The 25131-nt window shown below is 32.2% G+C and overlaps 1 protein-coding gene across 1 annotated transcript in view; it reads right to left on the bottom strand.

The window, feature by feature from the left end:
- The window catches only part of LOC143910463 (cell adhesion molecule Dscam2-like), a 239810-nt gene that overhangs the window by 27439 nt on the left and 187240 nt on the right, over window positions 1-25131 (bottom strand). The window contains exons 6-8 of the mRNA XM_077428955.1: window positions 23421-23556; window positions 20982-21085; window positions 7648-7840 (exon numbers count right to left, since the gene is read on the bottom strand). Coding sequence (XP_077285081.1) covers window positions 7648-7840; window positions 20982-21085; window positions 23421-23556 — 433 coding nt within the window. The remainder of the gene's footprint in view (window positions 1-7647; window positions 7841-20981; window positions 21086-23420; window positions 23557-25131) is intronic.

Genomic DNA, 25131 nt, shown 5'->3' on the forward strand with positions numbered 1-25131 from the left:
CATATGCATGTATGTATGTACATATGTATGTTGATAAAACTATGAGAGATGAATATGAACTGAAACTCGAAAAAAAAAATTGAAAAGAATCGAATAGTAAACTATCACTTCCGGTGGGCAGATTTATATATAAATTTATACAGAATGTAGAATGTATAGCAGAAATTTATTCACAATTTTTTTATTAATAAATATATTATAAAAAATCAAAAGATTATAAAACGCCGATGTACCATCATGGGTACTTGTATATGTTACAGCCGAAATGTATTTTCAGTTGTAATGTATTCCAACTGACGTTTTAGGTCATATGTATTTATGTATGTATGTAGATATCCAGATATAATTCAGCTAGTAAATTACAGATCTACAATCGCAAAATCAACAATTTGCGCCAGTTATAATATAACAGTTGGGTTTTGACAGTTCTGATGTTTTTACGAATGCTTTAGAATTCAATAATGCATTATTATTTGCTAGGTATTACGAATTATGGTAACGAGTATAGTATTACGATAACTCTAAGAATGTATTCAAAATAAAAATGGGACTTTTCAAATCAATTTACTAGTCAGTAACGTTTTCACGAAAACTTAGCCTCTCCGTTTAACCTGGTACCAACTTATAGTTGAACTGTATTTTCAGTTGTAATATATTTTGACCAGTTAGAATGTAGTTCGCCATATGAATCTACTCAGATGGGTTAGACGGAATATATTACAATTGGTCAAAATATATTACAACTAGAAAACACACTTCAACTGTAACATATTATATATAACCAGTGGTGTAGTCGGGCCAGGTTGGCGCCCTGGTACTTCTTTTTGAGCCAGGTCACCCCCCTGTAACTTTGATTGATATGAAAATTATTTTATGAGTACAATTAAAAAATATTTTGGATAATATTTCATATAAAAATTTGTATACAAATATTGTGAGTAGACTCTCGTTATAACATTTGGTGACCACAACAAGTAATTTGAGCATGTTCAAAACTTATGTATGTGCTTTTTTTTATCAAAATTCACACAAAACATTCTTTAAGCTATTGACCATACGCACTTGAAGATAGATTTATTTATTTATTTATTTATTTCATACCAGGAAGGCATTACAGGTAAACCCCAATGCGCCTTCCTGGCCAAATTACAAACAATACAGCATTTTTTATTATATACATAAGTCGCTAAATTACGAGACACTGACTTAAACTCGACAATTAACGAGACATCTATGAATTGTACATACATTTTTTTATTGTAATATTTACATTAATCATACTCAAATAGTGGTGATATAGTGGGTAGGAAGGATTTTTAGCCAATTTTTAATCGGGAATCGTTTCAACAATGAAATCAGAGAAAATTGGCAAACTCTGATAGGAAACGATCAACCAGGAGTCACAAATCCTGGTCTGACCAGCAGCATTACAGATATACTCAGAAAAATTCTTTTCAATCGAGGTCAGCTCAAGGGATCGAACTCGGCGCCTCTCAGTGTTAAGCAGAAGCTTAACGACCGAGCCACGCTGCTGGCTAATAAGGGAAATAAAACAATAGATAAAATAAGGGAAATAAAACAAAACAAAAAATAAAACAGACAAACACGGGTTTGCAAAATCAAAGATGTTGAAGAGGATGCAGTATGGAACTTTTTATAAAATATAAAAAAACATCATAATTTTAACAAGTAAAAATATTTGTTAATTAGCATTTGATTTTTTTTATAAATATTTGAACTACCAGTATTAGGATACATATTTTTTAAGTAACTAAAGAAGTAAGGGGGGGGGGGTTGTAAAAATTAAACATTTAAAAAAAAAAATTATTTAGCACTACACCACTGTATATAACATATAGGCAAACATAAACATGAAGAGAAAATGTTTGTCAAATGCATCATATAATAATTAATTTCAGTCATTTTACAGTCGGTGATAAAATAACGTTGAAATTTTACTAGCAATTAAAATTTCATAATGCGTTTCAATTGTAGCGCAAATAATTGTTTGTTTACGTACGCACATATACAGATGAATGGCCTCAATTATTTGGGGCAAATACGAAATTATATTTAATGAATAATGTAGTATTGAAATGAAGCGACGCCATTTTGAAAACCGCGATCATCGCTGCCACACGTGCGCAACGCAAACGTATATCAACGGAATAATTAGTGGCTAGAGGGTATTTCGTTTAGTATTGCTTTTTTTCAAACTCATTCTGTAAGCTAATAATGAAATTCAATTCGTTCATTTCTATCGGTTATATATGAATACATTGTACGTACATATGTATGATATTTCAGGTAGAATTTTTTATATTCAAACGTGTATGTAAATTAAATTTTTGTTTCAGGCTTTTTTTGTTTTGTTTATTATTATATTTTCAGCGAACAAATTGCAATCAGTACATGTTTTTGTGCGCCGGATGTACATAGTTAAAAAATAAAAGTATGGTTTTCCAATATGAAACTCTGAATTTTTTCTGTTTGAGATTTCGGGGATTGTCAACGTTTTATTTTATTTTATTTTTTTTTTATTTTATTTAGTTTTGCAAATACATATATGTATTTCTTATATATGATCGCATTGATTTCAAAACCTATATATGTACATATGTACATAGATAAAAAACGAAGAAATAAAGAAAGGTATAAAATTGAAATGCCGTTTTTAAATCAAAAATGCCACTTTGCCTGAAGAAAAATATCTTCGGACAATGTGTTCTACCAGTGAAAACGTATCAATATGAAACTTGGACATTGAACGCCAAGATGCTACATAAACTCCAATGCACTCATAAAAGTATGGAATGCTGTATACTTGGCATAACGAGGAAAGACAGGAAACGAAATACGTGGGTGAGAAGTATGACAAGCGTAGTGGATATAGTGAAGAGATTGAAATGGCAATGGGTGGATCACGTGGCTAGAAGAATGGACAAAAATTGGAAAAAATAAGTGCTGGAATGGTATCCGAGAGAATGGTAAAAGGGTTAAAGGAAGAATGCAGATAAGATGGGTAGACGAAATTAGGAAAATGTGTGGGGTGAGATGGATAAGAGTTGCGCAAAGGAGAGACCTTCATCCAAAATTGCATGGCGAATGACTGTAGATGATGATGATGATGATATATACATAGATTCATATTTATTTATTTAAATAAAGTATGAGTAAAGTAGGAGTATTTCTGCAGTGCTGATGGTCAGGTCAGACTTGGATATTCGTGATTCCAAGTCGAAAACCCAACAAAGTTTACCAATTTATTTGATTTCATTGTTGAAACTATTCCTCAACAAATTGGCAACCAACCTACTTACATACTGTTTTTCATCTCTATTTGAATAATATTTAAAATATATATACATATGTAACAAGCTCAAACCACAGGTGTCGCTTTGGGGCAATCTGTATCGGCGCTAAGGTAAAAATATAAATTAATTTAATAAAAAAATAAATATCAAATCTGAAAATCAATATTAAAATTGTCGCAACTATCACATTGCTGACTATACATATAGGTACATAGATATATATAGCTTTAAAACATATTGAACTGGAATTGAAATTTCAGCAAACACTTTTTTTCAAAGCGAATTGAATCAAACTCGCCAAAGCTCACGGACTCAAAGAAATTCAAGTATAGTAAACTAAAAAAAAAAAAACGGGGGAAAATCGGAAAAGCTTCAACTGATGTGCAATTCGAATATATGCTTTATCGATCAAAGAGGCGCATTTTTCCGTTCGCGTGGCGATTATTTGGATTGGCGCCATACTGCTTGTTTGCCCAAATGGCCTCCTGTATCGGCTTACCACCACCTCGAATTCCCTCAACCCCCTTTATTTATACCCCCTCATGTCGCACCACCCTCCACAAACCCACCCCCGTCATCCCGACGTGGGCCGGCACCAGTCGCATCCTGGTGGCTCGTTAAATGCACAATATGGGTAGGGGTAGGGAGTTTAGGGAGAAGTGTTATGCATCCACATTTGTGTATGTGTATTGCATTGTGCAGGGTACGGTTGCACATCCGGTGCGCAAAAAGCCTGCAGTTTGAAAAAAATAGTCTTCATATGTATGTATGTATTGTACATACGAAAATACGTACATACGTATAATGCTTGGATTGTATAGGTATATGTATGTATGTAATTGATGCTTGGATATCGCTGCGAATGAAATATGATATGTACACACATATGTATACCTATATATTTATGTGTATATGTATGTATGTATATATATATATATATATATATATATATATATATATATATATATATATATATATATATATATATGTATTGTATTTTTTGTATGGATTTGTTTGTGAAAATTTTGCCTTTGTAGATTTACCGTAATCTTATTTTGTCTAGATTTCAAGGATTGTTGAATGTTTTTGATGTTTATAATAATCGAAGCATGAAAAGTGTTGTCTATAGCTACGGGCTATATTGTGTACGTTGTTATTATATTACGCTTCGAAGGAAATGCTTTTAAAGTATATTTTAGGTCAAATTAATGAAATTTTTCATTTTCATATCAAAAATTTAGTATTGAATGATTTTCTTTTAGGTGGGCTTTCATTAAAGAAATTAAAAATATATACATATAAAATGAACAATTGTAATGAAAAAATAAAATAAAAGAACAAAAAAATTTTTTCAAAACAAAGACTTCCTTTACAAAAATAATTCAATATAAAGTCGTTGAACAACTAAAGTAAAACTTCAAGAAAATATTGAGATAATTCGTTTAATTATAAAGAAAGTTAAGCAGCTTTCAATAATAACTTACGGGAAATTTATATTTTTATTACAATCTATTTAATGTTGGGGTCAAAATACTTCCATTTCTCCTTCAGTATGCGTATATACAGGTATATAACCTTTTTTATTAATATAGCATCTATGGTCAACATTGTACATACATATATACATATGTATTATTCAAGGCCAAATATCGATCATCAAACATTACAATCATCATTAATACAACCAGTAGCGTGGTCTAGTGGTGAATGTTGAATTATCTCGTACTTGATGTTACGAGTTTGATTCCCGCTAAGTCTCACTATTGGCCAGACCTTGATTTGTCAAGGTCGATCGTTTCTTATCAGAATTTGCCAATTTTTCTGATTTTCATTGAAACGATTCCTGTAAAATTGGCGTTTCCTTCCCAATTTTCTGTTGCGAACCTTTAGTTATTGTTATATCTTAGGTTTCGCCATATTGCTCACCATAGATGTCTCTGTGGTTGTTTATCGAATATAAAATTCGTATTTTTACATGAAAGTTATTCATCGTTATTTATCGTATTAATACGATATTTGTAATATCTGACTATAGATGTCAGATATTGTTTAGATTTACATGTATCTATGTAATAATTATGTGGACCAGGAAGGCGCATTTGGGGTTTACCTGTTAAGCCTTCCTGGTATATTTGTATATATGTATGTAAAAAATATGTACATATGTAAAAATAAATAAATAAATAAAAATAAATCTATGGACAGATTTTTGCAGCATTTTTAAATATCAACAAATTATGAGATGCTGAAAGTTAAATTTTGCGAGAAATAGGAGAGGATTGACAATTTGTTGGAACGGTTTCAGATGAAATCAGATAATTTGGCAGACTCTGGTCTGGCCAGCAACGAAGCCAGGGATAGAGCCCGTGACCATGCAATAGAAATCATTATGTTGCTGATTATATATGGTGTCTATGAAAGCACCTTATTGAAATATCGATGAAAGGCAAAAAAACTCATGGTTCAATTATTTTGGCAGAATTTCAATACAATCTATTCTCGATATAACTAATTATTCTAAAATATCATACAATGAGAAGAATGGTGTAAATTAAATTTGTTCGTTAAGTAGTGTAAGCCGCTTTCGTGCGACGTATTAGAGAATAATAACCAACATAAATTACAATTGAGATTATTATTCTCAGTATGTTGTGCGATATTATAGCGAGTCGAGGTAGGGGAAGGGTTGAGTTTCCTTAATTCTAGAGATTGGTACGGAAAAGCAATTAAATCTCACCGTCTCGACCTATCTAAGTTGGGTTTGTTTTGGCGTTAGAAATGTTTAGTTTGGACTTACTGTGACCGTAATAACCGGCGATGCCTTGCAATCTCAACGTACATACGATTTATGAGACGCATACCTACGTACATACATACATATATATGTATGTACCTACAATATTAAATTAAATTTCAAACAATAACAACAAACAACAACGATCGATTAAAAGTCCATTATCGCGATTGGACAGAGCAGCTGAGTGAAATTTATTTTTCAAAAAAGACAGATACGTTTCAGCGAATCTCTGTTGAGATATTTACGAAAGCCCTTTGTGGCTGCTAGAGAAAGAGTGATGGATTATTCGCGCTGACTAGGTGAATTATTAAATAAATTATATTAGTTTAAAATTCACATTAAATTGTAATTTCGTATTTGTTCTGTTGTCGAACATATGTATTTTAAATTGCAATTTACAATCTTAATTTAATTTAATATACAAACATTCAAACGAATAAATGGATTTATTAAATAGTGTTCGTAAATATATATTGATCATATTTATGGCCCAAAACCTTCTTCAGGATATTTTAGCAACATGAGCTATATTTTACTATAGTCGTCCATATAATGCAAGCTTTTTTAAATATCAATCTTGGAATTCATGTAATTAAAATTCCAAAAAAAAAAAAAAAATCACACAATAAAAGCATTATCAGAATTGTTGCGAGTAATAAATGAAATTGAATGGTTTAATTTTTTTAGCCTAAAACGACGTTTATTCCCGAGGAATATACGGCAAAATATCAATACGAAAAACTGTACGTTTCACATAGTAATCATATTTACATATATCGTTGAATAGATAAAATTTTGATTTAGAACAAAGTCTATTCTTGTCGATATAATATACATTCAACCACCCGTTGAAATATCGACGGGCACAGCACTAGTATGTACATATATTATGTACTATTATATTATAAATGGTAAACACGACACAAAAATTTTTCGCCTTTAAATTCGCTATAAATCTAGCATTTCCCTCATAGCAAAAATATAATATTTACACATATCAATGAATGGAGTAGTATGTAAAACCATTGAATAATATAATCGAACATACATAGTAAGAGTTAAATGGTCTAGTTACGCAGTATTGTGTCAAAGTTGTATAAAAAATATACGAAATTTTAAATTTAATTCCGTAAATGTCAGTAATAGACGAAACTATTGATAATTCCCGTAGTGATTACAGCGCAAAAGTATAAAAAAAAATTGACAGCAACGATGAAATAAGTAAACTGAAGTTTTTATCAAATAGATATCAATTTTTGTTCAACAAATATTACTTTTTATTTCAGAAAGAAATCATAGCGTGCCTATGGTTTTACATAATTTGAAGACAACGGGCGAATAAGCTTTAGCTCCGGTTATTTTCTGTCTGCATTTACATATAATATTTCCCAATGAATAAATTCAATTCAATATTAACTGCGTCTAAGAAATTAGAACTTCAACAGTAAAACAAGCAGAGGCACAAGTGAAACTTGCCACTTTGTAAAACTATAAAAAAATCAAAATAAATTTACATTAAAACAATTTTAAACTCACTTGAGGATGGTCAAGGCTTCGTTGCGACAAGATACTGATACAGGAACAAAACCGGAAACGGAAGTGGAGGGTATCTCAGTGCCGTCGTTGCCACTGACAACTTCCGTCAAAACCGATTTTCCCCGTTGAAATTTCCGCCGTGAATCTGTACTTATAAATTGCGCTGCAGTGTAGTAGTAAATGGCAGGTATCACTGAAAACATATATACATGAATTAATATAAATATAGTGCATCTAAATAACGAGTGCATATAATATAATTTATGGATATGAGGCTAATTTTAGTTTATAATATTCTTTTGAATTGTCTCCTTGGGTGAGTATTGTGTACACGTATTGTACGATAATAAGAAAAGCTTCCGAGTTTGAAATACGACAGGTAAGTGAGCACAAAAGCTGTGGAAATCCAGTATCAAGCCAGTGCTTTTCCATCGAGCCTTCGTCGGGTTTGACTTGCAGGGGTGTTCAAACATACGACGAGGCAATTCCTATTGTCGGATTCGTTTATTTCATTTACTGAACATTTGACATACCGACATCGAAGTGACTTTCATTGCGGTGGATAAATAAATATCTACGTATGTATGTTTGAAAGTTGCCGCTGTCAAATTTGAAAGTGATCTAAGCCTATTGAAGATACTTTTCAACGTATTTTCAAAAATTGTTCTATTTTGGTAAAATATAAATAATTTATAAATGCAATAAATTTATTATCAGACACGATTTACTAAAAATAAAAATATATATATACAAAAATAATAAAATGTCTAATAATAAAACGGTGAATATTAATTCGAGCCGTAATTGGAATCGAGGACAACAACGACGCACTTAACGTGGGGTAACCATCAATTTTGCCCGGCGGCCAAATAAATAAAAGTTTTTCACGGCGCGCCGTCTATGGATGGATGAATTGAGCTCTCTAGGAGATGCAAACAATACATCAGCCACCAGAGACGTCCGTAAGCTCTAGCTCCATTTTTACAGCACGTTTCCACTTTGGAGGGGGTGCCGAACCTCCCACAGCCCTTTCCATACCGCCCTCGTACGCTGGAGAACGTCAACTACACGGAAAATGTACCTCTTAAATCTACGCGCACAGATTCAATCTAGAGGATTCGCAGTATCAACTTTCGAACTTGGTGCTTAAACTCAAATAAATGTCAATAACGAACGCGTCATTGCCTAATAAAAGTCTAAAATGCCTGCCATGTGACTCTGGAGATGTCGGTGAAAGAAATTATTGCTATTTTTTGCAACTTCTAAGTACAGTTTGTTTTAAAAGAAATATACAATATACTCCACTAGAAATATACTCCAATTTTTATTTTATTGTTACAAATCAATATACACTCGCCATTACAGATTTGCTCTAATGCGACGGGTGTACGTAACGATATACAGAATACATAAACAATCAGAAATACAGTAACACATACATATACAATCAGAATATATAGCATATAACAATTAATCAGAAAAAATAATCATAGAGACATCTATGGATTATTTTTAGATTTTTTTTGTGTACAATTTTTATACATATAATAAATACGAAATTATAGAGATGTCTATAGAGATATCTATAGATTTCAAATTATACACAGGCAGATTTTGTGACAACAGAACTAGATCTAATACCAATTTTCAGGAACCGTTTCAGCAATGATCAGATAAAATTGGCAAACTCTGATAGAGAAACGATCGATTTGGAGTCACAAAACCCCCAAATCTAACCAGCAGATGGCGAGGACTTTTCTCGATTTCAAAAAATATCTTGCAAAAAATTAAATATAATGTTTTGCGTTTTACGATATATTTTCATAAAAATACTGGACGCCTGTAATAAGTATACTCTGCCATTTCGAGATTCTATATGTAGACATATCGAATTAAAAGAAACAATGTTTTTGGAACTAAAAATTGGACTTTCACCTCTTTCAAATATAACGGCTTATATACATATATATGTATATATATATATATACATATATATATATATATATATATATATATATATATATATACATATACATATATGTATATACATATATACATATGTATATATAAAATCTCAATTTAAAAAATATATTTTAAATTATTACTACAATAATTGATCACCCAAAATGTTTTCCGAGACAATCTTGTTAATGACGTGAAAAAATGTTGAAAATCGTAAATTTACTGAGTAGAACATTCAATCGATCATCAGAGACAACTTGTACAAGGTATAAAAGTAACAAGTTCGAAAGTACATACAAGTTTTTAAGAAAACTTTTTATGTACACTTGTAAAAAGGTTGTTTGCATATGTATGTACATACATATGTATAAGATAGTGGGTATCCCGCAACTATATATGTATGTATCCACATATACATACATCCACTTCGAATTATATGTGATTCTCTAGGCCTGATTGAAGGGTCTTTAGACTAATAGACTAATGTACATATATGTACATACATACATATATCTATCAAATATTACAAATAGAACATTTGAGAGGTCACTAGGGAATCTGCTTATATATAACTACTAATAAAATATATATTTATAATTAAAATGAATGTAGATTTTGATTTGAATTCCATTGCGCAAGTTAATGAATATGTAGAGATTAAATGTACATATTTGAAGTATTTGAGACGTCTGGCTTATGAACGTTTTAATATATTATAAACGTGTGCTTAAAATGTATTGCTCGGCTGAGGGATGAAGTTTTAGCATATCATAATTTGTAATACAGGTGTTACTTTGAAAATTTATCCCCCATAGTCTGCGAGTAATTCAACTTCAAGTGGATTTAGAAGGAAGTATTCAGGAAATTCAGTATTGATAGGAATCAATGCGATTGGACAGCCAGCAGGGTGAGAATTAATTGAAAATTTTTAAGAGTGAATGTGTGAGTAGACACTTGTCAAGTATTAAAATCAATATTCATTTGAATTAACAAATGAGTTTATAGTTAATTCTATGTTGTGAGATTTCTTGGTTTTGACGGCTTGTATATTGTGAAACAATAATTTGAACGAGTAAATAATATTATTTTAAGGGCTAACAAAGTTTTTTGAGGGCTTTCAAAATTCTTTACTTTAAAGAATATTTGGTAGAATTTATACGTTCAAAAAGGATTTTTTGTTCATTACAAAGTTCAAAGGAATACATACCACTTAACGTAGATAAATAAATTTATATTACATTGCTTTAATATTATTTACATGTAAATATGTATATGTATGTGAGAGTGTGCATTAGAAAGGAATTAATTCCACTCGAGAAAACTTTAGCAAATATTGCCAAATGACGTGTACAATGTTTTGATTTTACACGTAATAATAAAATTTATTACGTAAAAAGATTAACCATTTAACATTTCACCGAATTTGAACAAACCAAAATACCAATATTCAATAAATACACATAAAAAGTTCTTAAACATACATACATATATATTATTGTTTTTTTTTTTAGAAATTATAAGGATTTATTTTATTTAAAAACATAAATAACAAGTATTATGTTGCAAAAATTTAATTATATAGCATAATACTATGGAAATGTCTTGAGAATGTAATGTAATGTAAATTTTTGATTGTAATAGTCTTAAATTCTTTCAAGCTTGAAATTCCATTGCATACTTAAAAAGTTAAAACACAAGTTCTTATTTTTATAAATATGCCATCCTAAGATACCCTGTGTAGAGAATTGGAATATGTAATATGATTTCAACCCTATTCGATAGGGTGCAAATTATTCAAAATCGACAAGGAGAAAGAGTATATCGAGGAGGCGAGATATCGCTCTTGAATTAATGATTTCCAATCGTACAGCATAAAATAATTGATGCGTTTCGAAATATTGAAAGCAGCTGGATTTCCAACTCCTGGCTCATCCAGGATTGATCCAGTTTTGGTCCAGGATTCATCCAAGGGGAGACGAATAGTGGAAACGCCTGACAAAGAGTTGGATCAAGCAACATCTTCAACGATACGCATTTTAAATGCTAAGCAGCCATAAATGCGCTTTATTTATTCAGTCAAAGTATAGTAGATCGAGTCGAATGAGTTCAATATGATATACGAACGACTGATACACATATAATTGTATTTTGACATGTTTTTCCATTTGAAATTTTATTTTATGGGAAACGACACGTTTCTTTGTCCTCGACGAGGAATGCAATAACGGCATAGCTACGAAGGGACACGGCGTGAAAAGTGCAAATGAACTTTTATCGTGTTATGTAATAAAAATGAGTTTATACATGCTATTGTTAGCATATAATTTAATATTCAGATTTATTTTTACTATACGTAGATAAGAGGTCAACAATTTAGTTAGCATCATGGGTGAAATCCAAATGTTAAAAGTATTGAGGAATATTGAAGACTATTTGAATTACATTTTATTTAAAAATACCAACATATAAAAGATCAATATAAATAAAATCATTTAAAAAAAATCTGAAGTTCGGATTTTTGCATGATCACAAAACTTCATCTATTGTTACTACGTATGTACTAGTGCTTCCAATCCCGGAAGGTTACTTCAGCACCTGGATTGCGGTGCTGGGAATTTTCGATCCCGGGATCCCGGTGCTAGCACCGGGAATACAATTGTATTAGAAAAAAAATGTTCAATTGCATATTTTCATATTTGAAAAATGTTCAATTGCATTTTGCAAACTCTCCCGATGTTTCACGCAAAAAACTCCCATAATGGCGTTCTTGTTTTGAGAGTTTGGCTACATTCTTCAAATTTTCGGTTCGCATCCATAGCTGGATTTCCAGATTTCTAATTAAATAAAGTTAAAAACAGTTTGATTCATTGATTCGTTTTTTACAAATAATATACCGTCCAGTAATTATTCATCGAAATAATCCACCTAATATAAATACTGCAATCACATTGACTTAAAAAATGCGGATGTGACCATTTCACGATGTGACCATTTAACCAAATTTTATACAAAACTTGGTATTGAACTTAAAATTCTAGATATGAAATTTCAGTAAACGTCAATAAATGTCAATAAACCAAAGGGTTTCTGAGAAAAACATAAAAAACCTTGATTCTCTAGAGTAAAAGTACTACTTTAGGTTTAGAAAAAAATATTGGGGTATAAAATTAATAATTTCTATTACATGTAAAAATTTTTCAGTCTGATTCGATTAGCGGTTTGGGAGATAATTGAATTCAAAAACTTAAAAAAAAGAGGACACATATAAGGGGAGGTACCATTTCCGTTCATCTTGAAAATTTGAAAAAAAATTACGTCGTATCGATAAGAATTTTAGTAACCGATACTAAGTTTCAGTTCGATAGGACAAACGGTATTCAAAAAATCCCCAAAATATACACATACAGACACTTTCACAGACATTTACATTTTTCTAGATCATAAAAACGTGATCAGTGATCGTTTCTGAGTTCGAATCAGTCAAAATATGCTTCGAATCAGTCAAATATCATTGCAGTTAACCACACAATCTGCGAAACAATACAGGCCGTTAATACCATTTCGTGGAAACGGCGAGTCGAAACGGGTCAGAGCAAATAAGTGGACTATGACTGTCATTGCTCATCCCACCATTGTTCATTATATAATATTGTTTTATGTTTTTTCCTTATTATTTTTGTAAAAATAATATTTTTTCCATCACCGGGATTCACGGTACCAAAAAACACCGGCATCCCGGGATCCCGGGATTGGAAGCCTTAGTATGTACATACATATGAAAATATGTAGATAAAGCAAAAATCTGTCACGTGCATAATTACAGTTGCGAGTTCTTAAGAAACTAAAAAAAAGATAACACTAAGCAACAAAAAAAAAAAATTACTGGAGCGAAAATGAATTATTAAATTTGACTCATTAAATTCGAATATGATAATGATTTTTGTTTGCTCTCGCTTATGAAAGTGAGTATTGAAATCAATAATCAGATTTTTTTTTTCTATTGATTGTGATTTCTTTAAAACACATAATAATATAATCCAGCGAAATTCAAAAGATAGAAAAATAAAGCTTTTCACATTTTTTTCTTACTTTAATTTAATCGATTAAATTTATTATCACTTTAAAAGGTCATAGTAAAAAGTAGATAAAATCAAATGAAACTCATAAAAAAATTTACTCAACTAGATCTATGTATGTAATATACAGTCATTAAGTCGGAAATAAAACATAGAGGCGTATTCATAAATTTTAATTATCATATGATTTCATTACAAAATTTATATCGCATAGCTTTCAATAAAATTCTTTTAATTTAGGAAAAGGGATAGTGAATTTTTCATTAAATTAGCTGAAGAGGATTATCAAATCTAATCAAAAACCTATTAAGAGTTCTATGCTATACTTACATATATGTATATGTATGTACATGTGATGAGTTATTAAAAAATATGTTGAAATAATTTAAATACGGTTTGAGAAGTAATTTTATGAAATATTGAAAGTCTAAATATTAATGTCAATAGTTAATATTTTACATCAATGTTTTTTCACGAACAGTTGACTTTCATTCAATTGATATGTACATATGTACATTAGATATTTTAATAAAATTGATATTATAATGAAATCACTATTCTAATATTTGTCCTAATAAGTTTTCTGACAGCCGGCCGCCCATTCTACATATGTATTATACATGCGTAATAATATAATACATCAAGTAGATTAGTTCCGAAGGATTTTCCAAAACCTTTACATACGTATTACCCATATTTATCTGGGTGGGTAAGCGGCACGTATTGGGTCGAAAAGGTAAATTCAGATTACGGGGTCAAATTTGAAGCTGTCAATGTGTAACACGAACAGTGGGCGACGGGATACTTTAGTCCGAGCCGTGCGAAAAGCCTACTAAATAAGCTAAAAGGGATAAAACGTCAGACCGAATCGGACCAAAGCAGAGGTAGGGGCTGATAGATGGATTGGACCGATTTTCGCAAGATTCGCATTAGGGACGATATCCATTTTCACGGTAACAAAGGGCGCCGACTTAACCCTGTCGAATATTTTGACTGCGATACAATTTATTTCGCACAGGCCACCGATCGTTCTCTTCAACCAATTTAGCGGCATTCGAATAATAAATTAGATTACATACAGAAACGTGCAGCACGCGTATATTTACCGTGTATTTTGAACGTACATAATTAACAAATTACTTTACGTATTACAAGGTTTCAAATATTCAAATGAAGATTTTGTTGATCGTGAATAATTAGAAAATTATGAAAGTAGTATTTTTAAAACATTTCTACAAAATTTGAATCAAATTATTATTTCATTCTTAATTCAATATAAATATTAAAATTTCTTTTTGATATATTTTAATTTCACGATAGCAAATATTCTAATATTTTCGTAAAGTGAATTATTATGGCAAAAATATGTTTTCAGCCACTTTGCATTTTCCCTTTGAAAAGGCAGGAAATCATTTTAAAATAAAGTCATTTAGTTAACTGGAAGTGTTTATATATATATTTATAAATGTATTTAAAGACATATTATTATATTTAAAATTTATTATAAAAGGAAAATTGGCAATTTTATGTCCGGTGGTATATATATATGTATATATATATGTATGTATGTATATTCGAAAGAACGCACGTGTGTGGGTCGGAAAATGTTAAAAGCGTGTATTTCACCATTTAAACGGGCTTTTAGTGTGAGGCGACACTAAAATAAAGAGGTTTCTCCATTTCGGCTTCCTTCATCCGGCTCTCGGGACGTAAAATTATACCAATGACGGCAATAAAAGAACAACACGCCAAAAGAGGACTTTAAAAAAGTTCAAGCGTAATATAAAATAATATCCTTTAAATAATATTGAATAAAAATTTCATTGAACTTGTTACGGAATCGTTTGTTATTGCGAGCTTGGAAAATAAAACTTGAAGGGATACGGAGAGGAAGGGATAGGGGTTGGTTGCTGTTTTGGTGTTTTTAATTAGTTCAAAAGGGTAAGGGGAAGCAATTGAAAAATTGCCCTCCTGCCAACTTGTACATCAAGGTCTGTGTGGAAAAAATGCGTTTTGCCCGCGTAAGCCACAAATTAACGAAGTTATGGCAAAACGTAAATTCGCCTTGTCGACTGTTATATAAACAGTACCAGTTTAAATATTCGACGAATTATACGTTTGTGGGATATTTTATTAACAAGATATTTTGTAATTTATCAGTTTGTTTTACGAACAAATATTTTCCTGACTTATACATCTACATATATATGTATGTATGTATGTACATATGTATATACAAAATTATGTTGACGTCATTTTTCATTCATTCTCATTCATAATATATTATATCACAATTATATTATATCATGTTTAATTATGCATTATCCTATTTAGTTATATTTTAGTTTTTATTCTTTTCTTTCTCATATGTACTAGATATATTATGTATTTTGTGAAAAATCTTTAATGGGACCAGATATTATTTTGCGGTCTCCGTGACGAGCCGGAATGTGAAATTACCGAAAACGCAAATATCGGAAGGCAAAGATCGAAAATCGAAAGATCTTAAGTCGAAAGATAAAAAAAGGGTGCATGGTAAACGGTACATACTCAAGTACATACTCACTTAATTTGCGCGAGCAGGATACAACAGGAACAAGAGGAACAGGCTTTTCCTCCCGTATTAATGTGCGCGCGCAGAATCTTTGCCTTCCGGTTTTTTGCGTTTTCGGTAATTTCACATTCCGGCTCGTGAGGTAGACCCATTATTTTGTTATATTTATTCTTTGTTTTTATGAATTTCTACATCTGAGGCCTGTTGATTTTTCCATAAATAAATAAATAATATTAAAAAAAATTCGGATGTGACAAACCCATGACTTTATCCAGTGTGCTCCGTTCTACCAACTTGCAATATCTCGAGACTCGTTTTCTTAACTTTTCGTCTGCTTAAACAGGAGTTTGTTTATTGTATACAAAAAAGTTTTTTGTATACATGTATGTAATATATTTACGAGACATATTGTGATTATACATAGATTCTTAAGCTATTAACACACCTTTAAAATATAAAAAAAGCGTTTAAAAATCAATATTTATAAAAAAAAATATTTTAATAGTTAATGTTTATCTCGTAAAATAAATATTTCACTACGTAAAATATTTTTGTATATATTTTCTGTATGTTTTATATATATACATTGTACATATGTATGTACATATATACAAACTCGACGATGAAGTACACCAAACAAGTTGGGAGAACGTGTATTGAGATATTGCATGTTGGTGGAACGAGGAAGAGCCAACTTTATCTATATATTTGAAGAATATAAGAAGCATAAAAAACATAATTCGATTGTGACACACACACTTAAAGAATAAAAAAATAAATTTTCAACTTGATTTTTGCATAATCACAAAATTTCATCCATTGCTACTACGTACATAAATACATTTAGTAAAACATAATTATACACATACATGTATGTATATTCATAAAACGCAAAAATTGTATACATACATATTAATAAAATTGTACATTTATATAATTTTTATAATATATGTACGTGTAAATCCATAGCTTATACATCATTGTGACAAAATCATATTCCTGAAAAAATTTCATCACAATTTAAAATTAACTGCCATTCATCGAAAACGAGCTGATTTTTTTTCCCCACACACACAAAATATGGACAGGGAACTGATTTTGATGCCCGTTATGTGGTAGAATTTATTTTTGCCAAATTTTGAATTTAACATGATATATGACGCGTCGGTTTCGCGTTGCGTTGACGTCGAACCGTAAACAAAGCTTTTGTCCGTTTACAAAGCGTCACAGCCTTGTCGCGCGCCGCTAAAGGTTTTTTTGTTGTTCCCGTTTTATTCCTTTTTTCCATTTTTTTTTCACGTCAACGTCCAATTATTCCCAACGGTGGCCGTCCGTTTGTTTGTACACCCGTTTACCGGCCATTTTTGCAGGCTTGCATTACCATGGACGGGCTCGCGTTGCAATCCAGCGACGCTAGCAGATTTCGGACGTTTTTGTACGGATCTACATACATACGTATATATGTATGTCTATTATATGTACGTATGAAATGTCCAAAATTTAACAAAGGGTTCAAAAGCAATGAAAGGTTCGGAAAATTGATTACACTGTTCGACACGAAAAATGATTCAGAGACGAGATATGACTTTTCTTATAGATCTATGTATGTCCAGTAAACACGAATCTGGTAATAAAAAATGTTGATTGGCTCGAGATTCGGAGATATAATATATTATCGAATTATAGACAATTTAATATATTATCCCTATTAATTCAATTCAGATTCGTGTTAATACGAGTAAATACTAGTAAGAGCTTTTAGCTCGCAATTTTACCGATTAAAAATTCAGCACACTTACAATTAACCCTTTAAACGAAAACAAAAAATAGTGTGGCCAGAAAATTATACCAATAAACATTTTTCAATAGAAAATACTCAATATAAAATATTATTAACAGTGGGAAAAATTCCAAGTGAAAATATGTACTTTTGATTTGAACTGGACGACTACTAAGAGAGATCTGAAAGCTGAAAAGTACTACAAATGAAAGATTATAGATTCCAATATTCATTTTGAACAGGAAATTGACAGATTTTGAGTCATCGACCGAACAACACCAAGATATAGAAAAAAAAGCGCGATTTAAAAAACACATATATCTCCGAATGTCGAGTCAATCAACATTTTTTATTACCAGATTCGTGTTCACTGGGCATACATCATACATCATATATATAAAGACGGTAATCTGTGTATGTGTGGGTGTGTGTGTGTGTGTGTGTGTGTGTGTGTGTGGGTGTGTGTGTGTGGGTGTGTGTGTGGGTGTGTGTGTGGGTGTGTGTGTGGGTGTGTGTGTGGGTGTGTGTGTGTGTGTGGGTGTGTGTGTGTGTGGGTATGTGTGTGTGGGTGTGTGTGTGTGTGTGTGTGTGTGTGTGTGTGTGGGTGTGTGTGTGGGTGTGTGTGTGTGTGTGGGTGTGTGTGTGGGTGTGTGTGTGTGTGGGTGTGTGTGTGTGTGGGTGTGTGTGTGTGGGTATGTGTGTGTGGGTGTGTGTGTGTGTGTGTGTGTGTGTGTGGGTGTGTGTGTGTGGGTGTGTGTGTGTGGGTGTGTGTGTGGGTGTGTGTGTGTGGGTGTGTGTGTGTGTGTGTGGGTATGTGTGTGTGGGTGTGTGTGTGTGTGGGTGTGTGTGTGTGTGTGGGTGTGTGTGTGTGTGTCCTAACTCTCGCTGAACATAATGAATGAATCGATAAATTCATTTTTCGACGAGACGACTTTGTCGCGACTCGAACCGATCACCCCAAATAGCCTGAATATAGGTCTAAATTGAGCTAATGGTCACGAACATCACGCCAAATCCAATTCTTCATTTCGCCTTTTTTTAAAATATTAATTGAAATATTCCTTCTCGCCATATAAAAATACGTAATTTTAATAATTTCATTTAGCGAGGTTTTGAACCATTTTTTTTATATATTTATTCTTAATTAAATTTAAATTTAAATTTAAATTATTTATATTTTGACGATATTCGAGAAAAAAATTGATTTCATTCACCGCGGGCGCCGGGAATCGAACCTCGGACCCTCCGATCCAAACGCAATGTGCTCACGAGCCCGCGCCGCACGCCATATCCTCGCCCAGAATACGTGTTATAAATACACATCATATGTATATGCACGTAATTTGTTATGTGTAATAATAATATTCAACGTTACGAGGTCAATGACCGTTTGTGTATAATCGGAAAATATTACATTTTGTTAACTTTAATTAACATTTTGTTAACGTTAACTTTAAGAATTGAAAATAAATAATTGAAAACTATCTATGAGAGTCTACGAAAATAACGGTTCCGGTTCCGGATTTTTTTGTTTAGTTTTATACGGGTATATAATAATTTTATACCCATGCGATGATATTTCATCGGGCTATTCACTAGTCTATAAGAAAAGTCATATCTCGTCTCTGAACCAAAAAAAGTCGTCATTTGTCGAACAGTGTTATTAGTCAATAAAATTGACTTCGAAGTTCATCGTACGTCGAACATAAATACATAATTATGTACAAACATATATGTACAAACACGTCAATATATAAGGTAATATTTTGACATACAAATAAATAAACATATGCTTATAAATTCTACGAATACGTTATTTGGGTGTTTTTGCTGTTTAATAAAGTAAATCAATATCTAATTACTTTCCGTGTTTGTATTGGTTTATTATTATAATAGAATTATTTTACATAAATGTAAATAAATATGATACTCTATGCTATTCAATGATTAAATAGGAATATCGCAATATTATTTGATATCGACTGAACGGTTTTTTAACTTCATTTTTATACGAAGCGATAGTTGTCAGCGAGTCTTCGCTCTATTAAGGTCGATTTTTCCCTGTTTGCAGTAAATCCTTTGTCGACTCGGGTTGCTTCTCGAAAGCCGCAGAAAAGTTTTTCAATCTAAACAAGAATTGGAAATCTATCCTTTTTTAGTTGGACCGAGTCTTTTATGGGTTTCTTGATAAGTTCAGAGAGAAAGAGCCGGACGACCTAAAAAAAGACAACTCTATAATGGGAAACGTCGACGAATCATTGTCGGATTGTCAAGACACACTTCTCAATATTATACATATACGAATATAAAGCTCCGATTTTCAATTTTTTTAAAACATACCCAAGAAACTATGTAAAATAGATCGTTTCTACTGAAGTGAAATTTTAATTAATTCCAACAGGAAACAAACGAATTTTCACTCCAGTGCTCCAAAGATTCATTCCACGAACCGCACTGTACAAGTCAAACTCTTCCAGATAAACTTTCTGATGAATCGCCGCCAAAAAACTTAACCGTTCTCCTAATACATATCCGTTCGTCCGTTTCGTATCTGTTTGCTTTCTTCTTTTTTTATTTTTCCTTTGCTATTGGATCCGAATTAAAGAAACAAGTTACTACTAGAGAGCGAACCAAATGCAAAAGTTTCTTACGGATACTTTACTATTCGAAACGTGGATAATAAATTACACACACACACACTCACACTTTCAACATTACATTATTGCTGTTGCATAAAAATAGCCGAGAGCTTCACGCAATAAATTTTGGAAAATTATTGCAGAGAAAGACTAATTAAGGCAGAGTGGGAATCGATACGGTTGTGATTTTAAATAATAGAGAAGAAACTCGAGGCGAATACAAAGTTTCCGATTTCTTGCGTAAACTTCACAGGCAGTTGCCGAAATTTAAATATTCATTAAATCTATTCGAAAATGGAAATTTGATAATATAAAACACTCACCGCTGATGAAATTCTCATAATTTTTAATCTGACAATCGAAACTGCGGCGATTCGTTGATGTGATCGGAAGCAAGTTTTTCAGATTTAAAGATGAATTATTCCACCTGTAATAAAAAGGTAATTAAGTTATACGTGTATAAAATATACATACATATATGTATTAGGCATCAAAATATACAAATGGCATAATGTAATATTTCAGCACAATTCGATTTTAAAAATAAATGAATCTAAAAGTCTTAAATTAAATTTTGTTTTTATAATGCAATGCAACTTTCTAAGCTTTTATAATGCAAAGCAACACTAAGAATTTTGTGCTATAAGACGGCAAGAATTTTAGATTTTATAAAATACAAAATTATTGTTTCAGTATGAATTTTAAATGAATTTACATATGGTATAATACATATGTATGCATTTTGAATCCATATATATATATATATATATATATATATATATATATATATATATATATATATATATATATCCCTATCTAGTAAATAAGGAAATTAAAAAGAGAATAGTCAGGGATGTCAGGGATTTTAACAGCAAGTTAATAGAAAGTACCATTAAGAATAACCGTAGCCTGAAAAAGTGCAAACAGGATCTTTTCTTAGGCAAAAACCAAATGATCGCAATCAGATCAGAGAGCGGAGTAATAATTAGGAATAGAGAAGAAATCATAGACAGAGTTTACACGTTCTATGCAAAACTATACGAGAACGACAACGGCCAATCCCCCGCTCTGGAATCGACAAACGGCCAAAGGGTTCCTGCAGTATTGCCTAGCGAAGTAGAGGCCGCGCTAAAAACTGCAAAGAAAGGTAAAACCCCAGGGGAAGATAATATTCCCATTGAAATGTGGCGGCTCTCCCCTAAATAATATCTTAGCTAGGCTTTTCAGCAAATGCATCCAGAACCAAGCTATACCAGAAGGATGGAATAACGCAACTATCATCTTAATACACAAAAAATGTGATAAAAGCGATATCATGAACTACCGACCCATTAGTTTACTTTCAGCGGTCTACAAGCTCTTCACGAAGGTTATTACAGAAAGGCTGAAGAATATCCTCGACGAGAACCAACCTATAGAACAGGCAGGATTTAGGGCAAATTTCAGTACAATGGACCACCTCCAAGTAGTTGGCGAACTAATCGAACGCGCCAACGAATATCAACGGCCATTGTGCCTAGGTTTCGTCGATTATGAGAAAGCCTTCGATACAGTGAGCCACAATGCAGTACTTAACGCTCTACAAACACAGGGAGTACCGGAACCCTATGTGGGGCTGTTAGCTGCAATATATAAGAATGCCACAGCTTCGGTTAAAATTTTTTCAGGTACAGATAGATTTAGCATAAGAAAAGGAGTAAGACAAGGAGATACAATCTCGCCCAAGTTATTCAATGCGGTGCTTGAGGGAGTTTTCAGGAACTTGGAATGGGACAAAGCCGGAGTAAGCCGGAGTAAGCATCAGCGGTCGCTTCTTGAGTCACCTTCGGTTCGCAGACGATATAGTTTTAATAGCTCGTGATTCAGCTGACCTACTTAACAGACTAACACAGCTGGACAGGGAAAGTAGAAAAGTAGGATTAAAAATTAACGTAGATAAGACCAAACTAATGTTCAATAGGTATTGCATGCCTGATAGCATCCCATTAGATGATAAACCAGTAGAAGTAGTAAATAATTATTTATATTTAGGTCAAATAATTGACATGTCTGGTAATAAAGATGAAGAGATAAAGAGACGTATGAAATTAGGATGGAGTGCATTTGGACGGATGAATGCTGTTTTTAAATCAAAAATGCCACTCTGCCTGAAGAAAAAGATCTTTGATCAATGCGTTTTGCCAGTGATGACGTATGGATGTGAAACTTGGACACTGAACACCAAGATGCTACATAAAATCCAATGCACTCAAAGAAGTATGGAGCGCTGTATGCTTGGCATAACGAGAAAAGACAGAAAGCGGAACACGTGGGTGAGAAGTATGACAAGAGTAGTGGACATAGTGGATAGAGTGAAGAGATTGAAATGGCAATGGGCGGGTCACGTAGCTAGGAGGATGGACGAAAGGTGGACAAAAGAATTGCTTGAATGGTAGCCGAGAGAATGCAAAAGGGTAAAAGGAAGACCGCAAGGAAGATGGGTGAACGAAATTAGGAAAATGTGCGGGGTGAGATGGATGAGTGTTGCGCAAAACAGAGACGGGTGGAAGCGTGTTGGAGAGGCCTTCATCCAGCAGTGGATGGCGAGTGGCTGTAAATGATGATGATGATGATATATATATATATATATATATATATATATATATATATATATATATATATATATATATATATATATATATAAATATTCTTAAAAATTACATCTAAAATAAAATTATCTATAATTATTTGTTTTTCATATATGTATGTATGTATGTACATACCTAATATAACGCTTCACATGATCCCTCCAAGAAGTGTCGTCAATCGGCACACATGAATTATCATTTTCTCTAGCTTCTTCCGCAAAAGTTGGACCATTTCTACCATCGAAATGGAAGCGTATAAACACGGCAGCATCTGCAACGAAAAGTAGCAATGAAAAAAACAAGTAACAAGTCTAATGTGTTATACACATATAATAATATAGCACGGAACAAAAAGATCGCACACGGCCGCAACGCTACGGCCTAAAACTAATAATCTTTCATTTCGTTCGGGGGTTTTTCAAAAAAGCCACTTGGCGCCTATGATTTATTAGTTTTCTTTTTCATTTAGAAGGGAGGAAAGGTCGTATTCTGCGAGCCGGAAGCTGAGCTGAACGTTTGAACCTTTTTTTTTTATTTCCTTCTCCTTCTTCCTATTTCGAGTCGGTCGAATCCCAATTTTGGGAATGGCAGCCGAAGCCGAAGGCAAACAAGCGGGACGTGGAGAAGGGAAGGGTGGTTTTGGAGATTTCAGACGGAGTATGGAGTATGGAGATGTCTACGAATTGGAAACAAAGCTTTGAACCAACGGCTTACACCCTGATATATTGACGTTCCATTGCTTAGCTTCGGCCTCCTGTACCTACAATGTCTTCATGCATAATACACACAGGAGGTGCCGAAACTCAAGTAAAAAAATACATATGTAGGTAAATAAAATTCGATAGGTACCATAAATACTCGTAAGTACTTGACTTATATAGAATATATATTATACAATATAATATACATATATATTCTACATATATCAAACCTACCATATTCTACTACAACCGAATGTCTGATGTCGAACAAGAACCTACTCACTGCGGTAAGCTCAATTTTAGCGAAATATTTGTAATTTTTAACACCAAAATAGAAGCAAAGCATGGTGGTTGCGTTTATGCTAACCATCGAGAGATTGCCGGGTTTGATCACGTGGGTTGACCTTTTCTCCATATATATTATCTGTAGTTCTGCTGGTCAGATTAGGATATTTATGACTCAAGTCAATCGTTTCCTATCAGAATTTTCCAATTTCTCTGATTTCATTGTTGAAGCGGTTCCTCCATCAAATTGGCAAAAACCATCCTACTCACAATGTCACCACTATTTGAAAATGATTTCCAATTTATAATCTATACATATGTACATTTATATATACATATTTGTACAATTTACATATATGCATATGTACATAATTTACATAACTAATAATTAATATATACATAATTAATCTAATATATAATTTCGAAAGAAACTTTGTATATATGTACATATATGTATATTGTTGGGTAGGATTTGTTTGGGAACATCGAAAATAAGTCAAAATTTCCATGACGACATGGGTACGGTAGACGGGGGGCGCCGGAGGGGAACTTCGTAAACAAAACTGTTTCTATGTCGATTCGATATATACTTTTTTCGATTCAAATCAATTTATTAAAAAAGCAAATGAATATTTACTATTAGATTCGCCATGTTTAAGCTGTTTATACATATTACAAATAATGAGCGAAGCCGGGTAAAACAACTAGTAATTAATATTTACATACGAACTTAAATTTTTTTTCTTGACTTAAACCACTTTCGTAATTATGGGCACAAATGTATGTATATGAAAGAAACCTACTTTTAAAATATTTGTAAAATCAATGAAAGTTTTTATTCAACATTTTCTTTATATGAC

Source organism: Arctopsyche grandis, chromosome 4 (genome assembly GCF_051622035.1).
Source record: "Arctopsyche grandis isolate Sample6627 chromosome 4, ASM5162203v2, whole genome shotgun sequence".
NCBI lineage: Eukaryota > Metazoa > Arthropoda > Insecta > Trichoptera > Hydropsychidae > Arctopsyche > Arctopsyche grandis.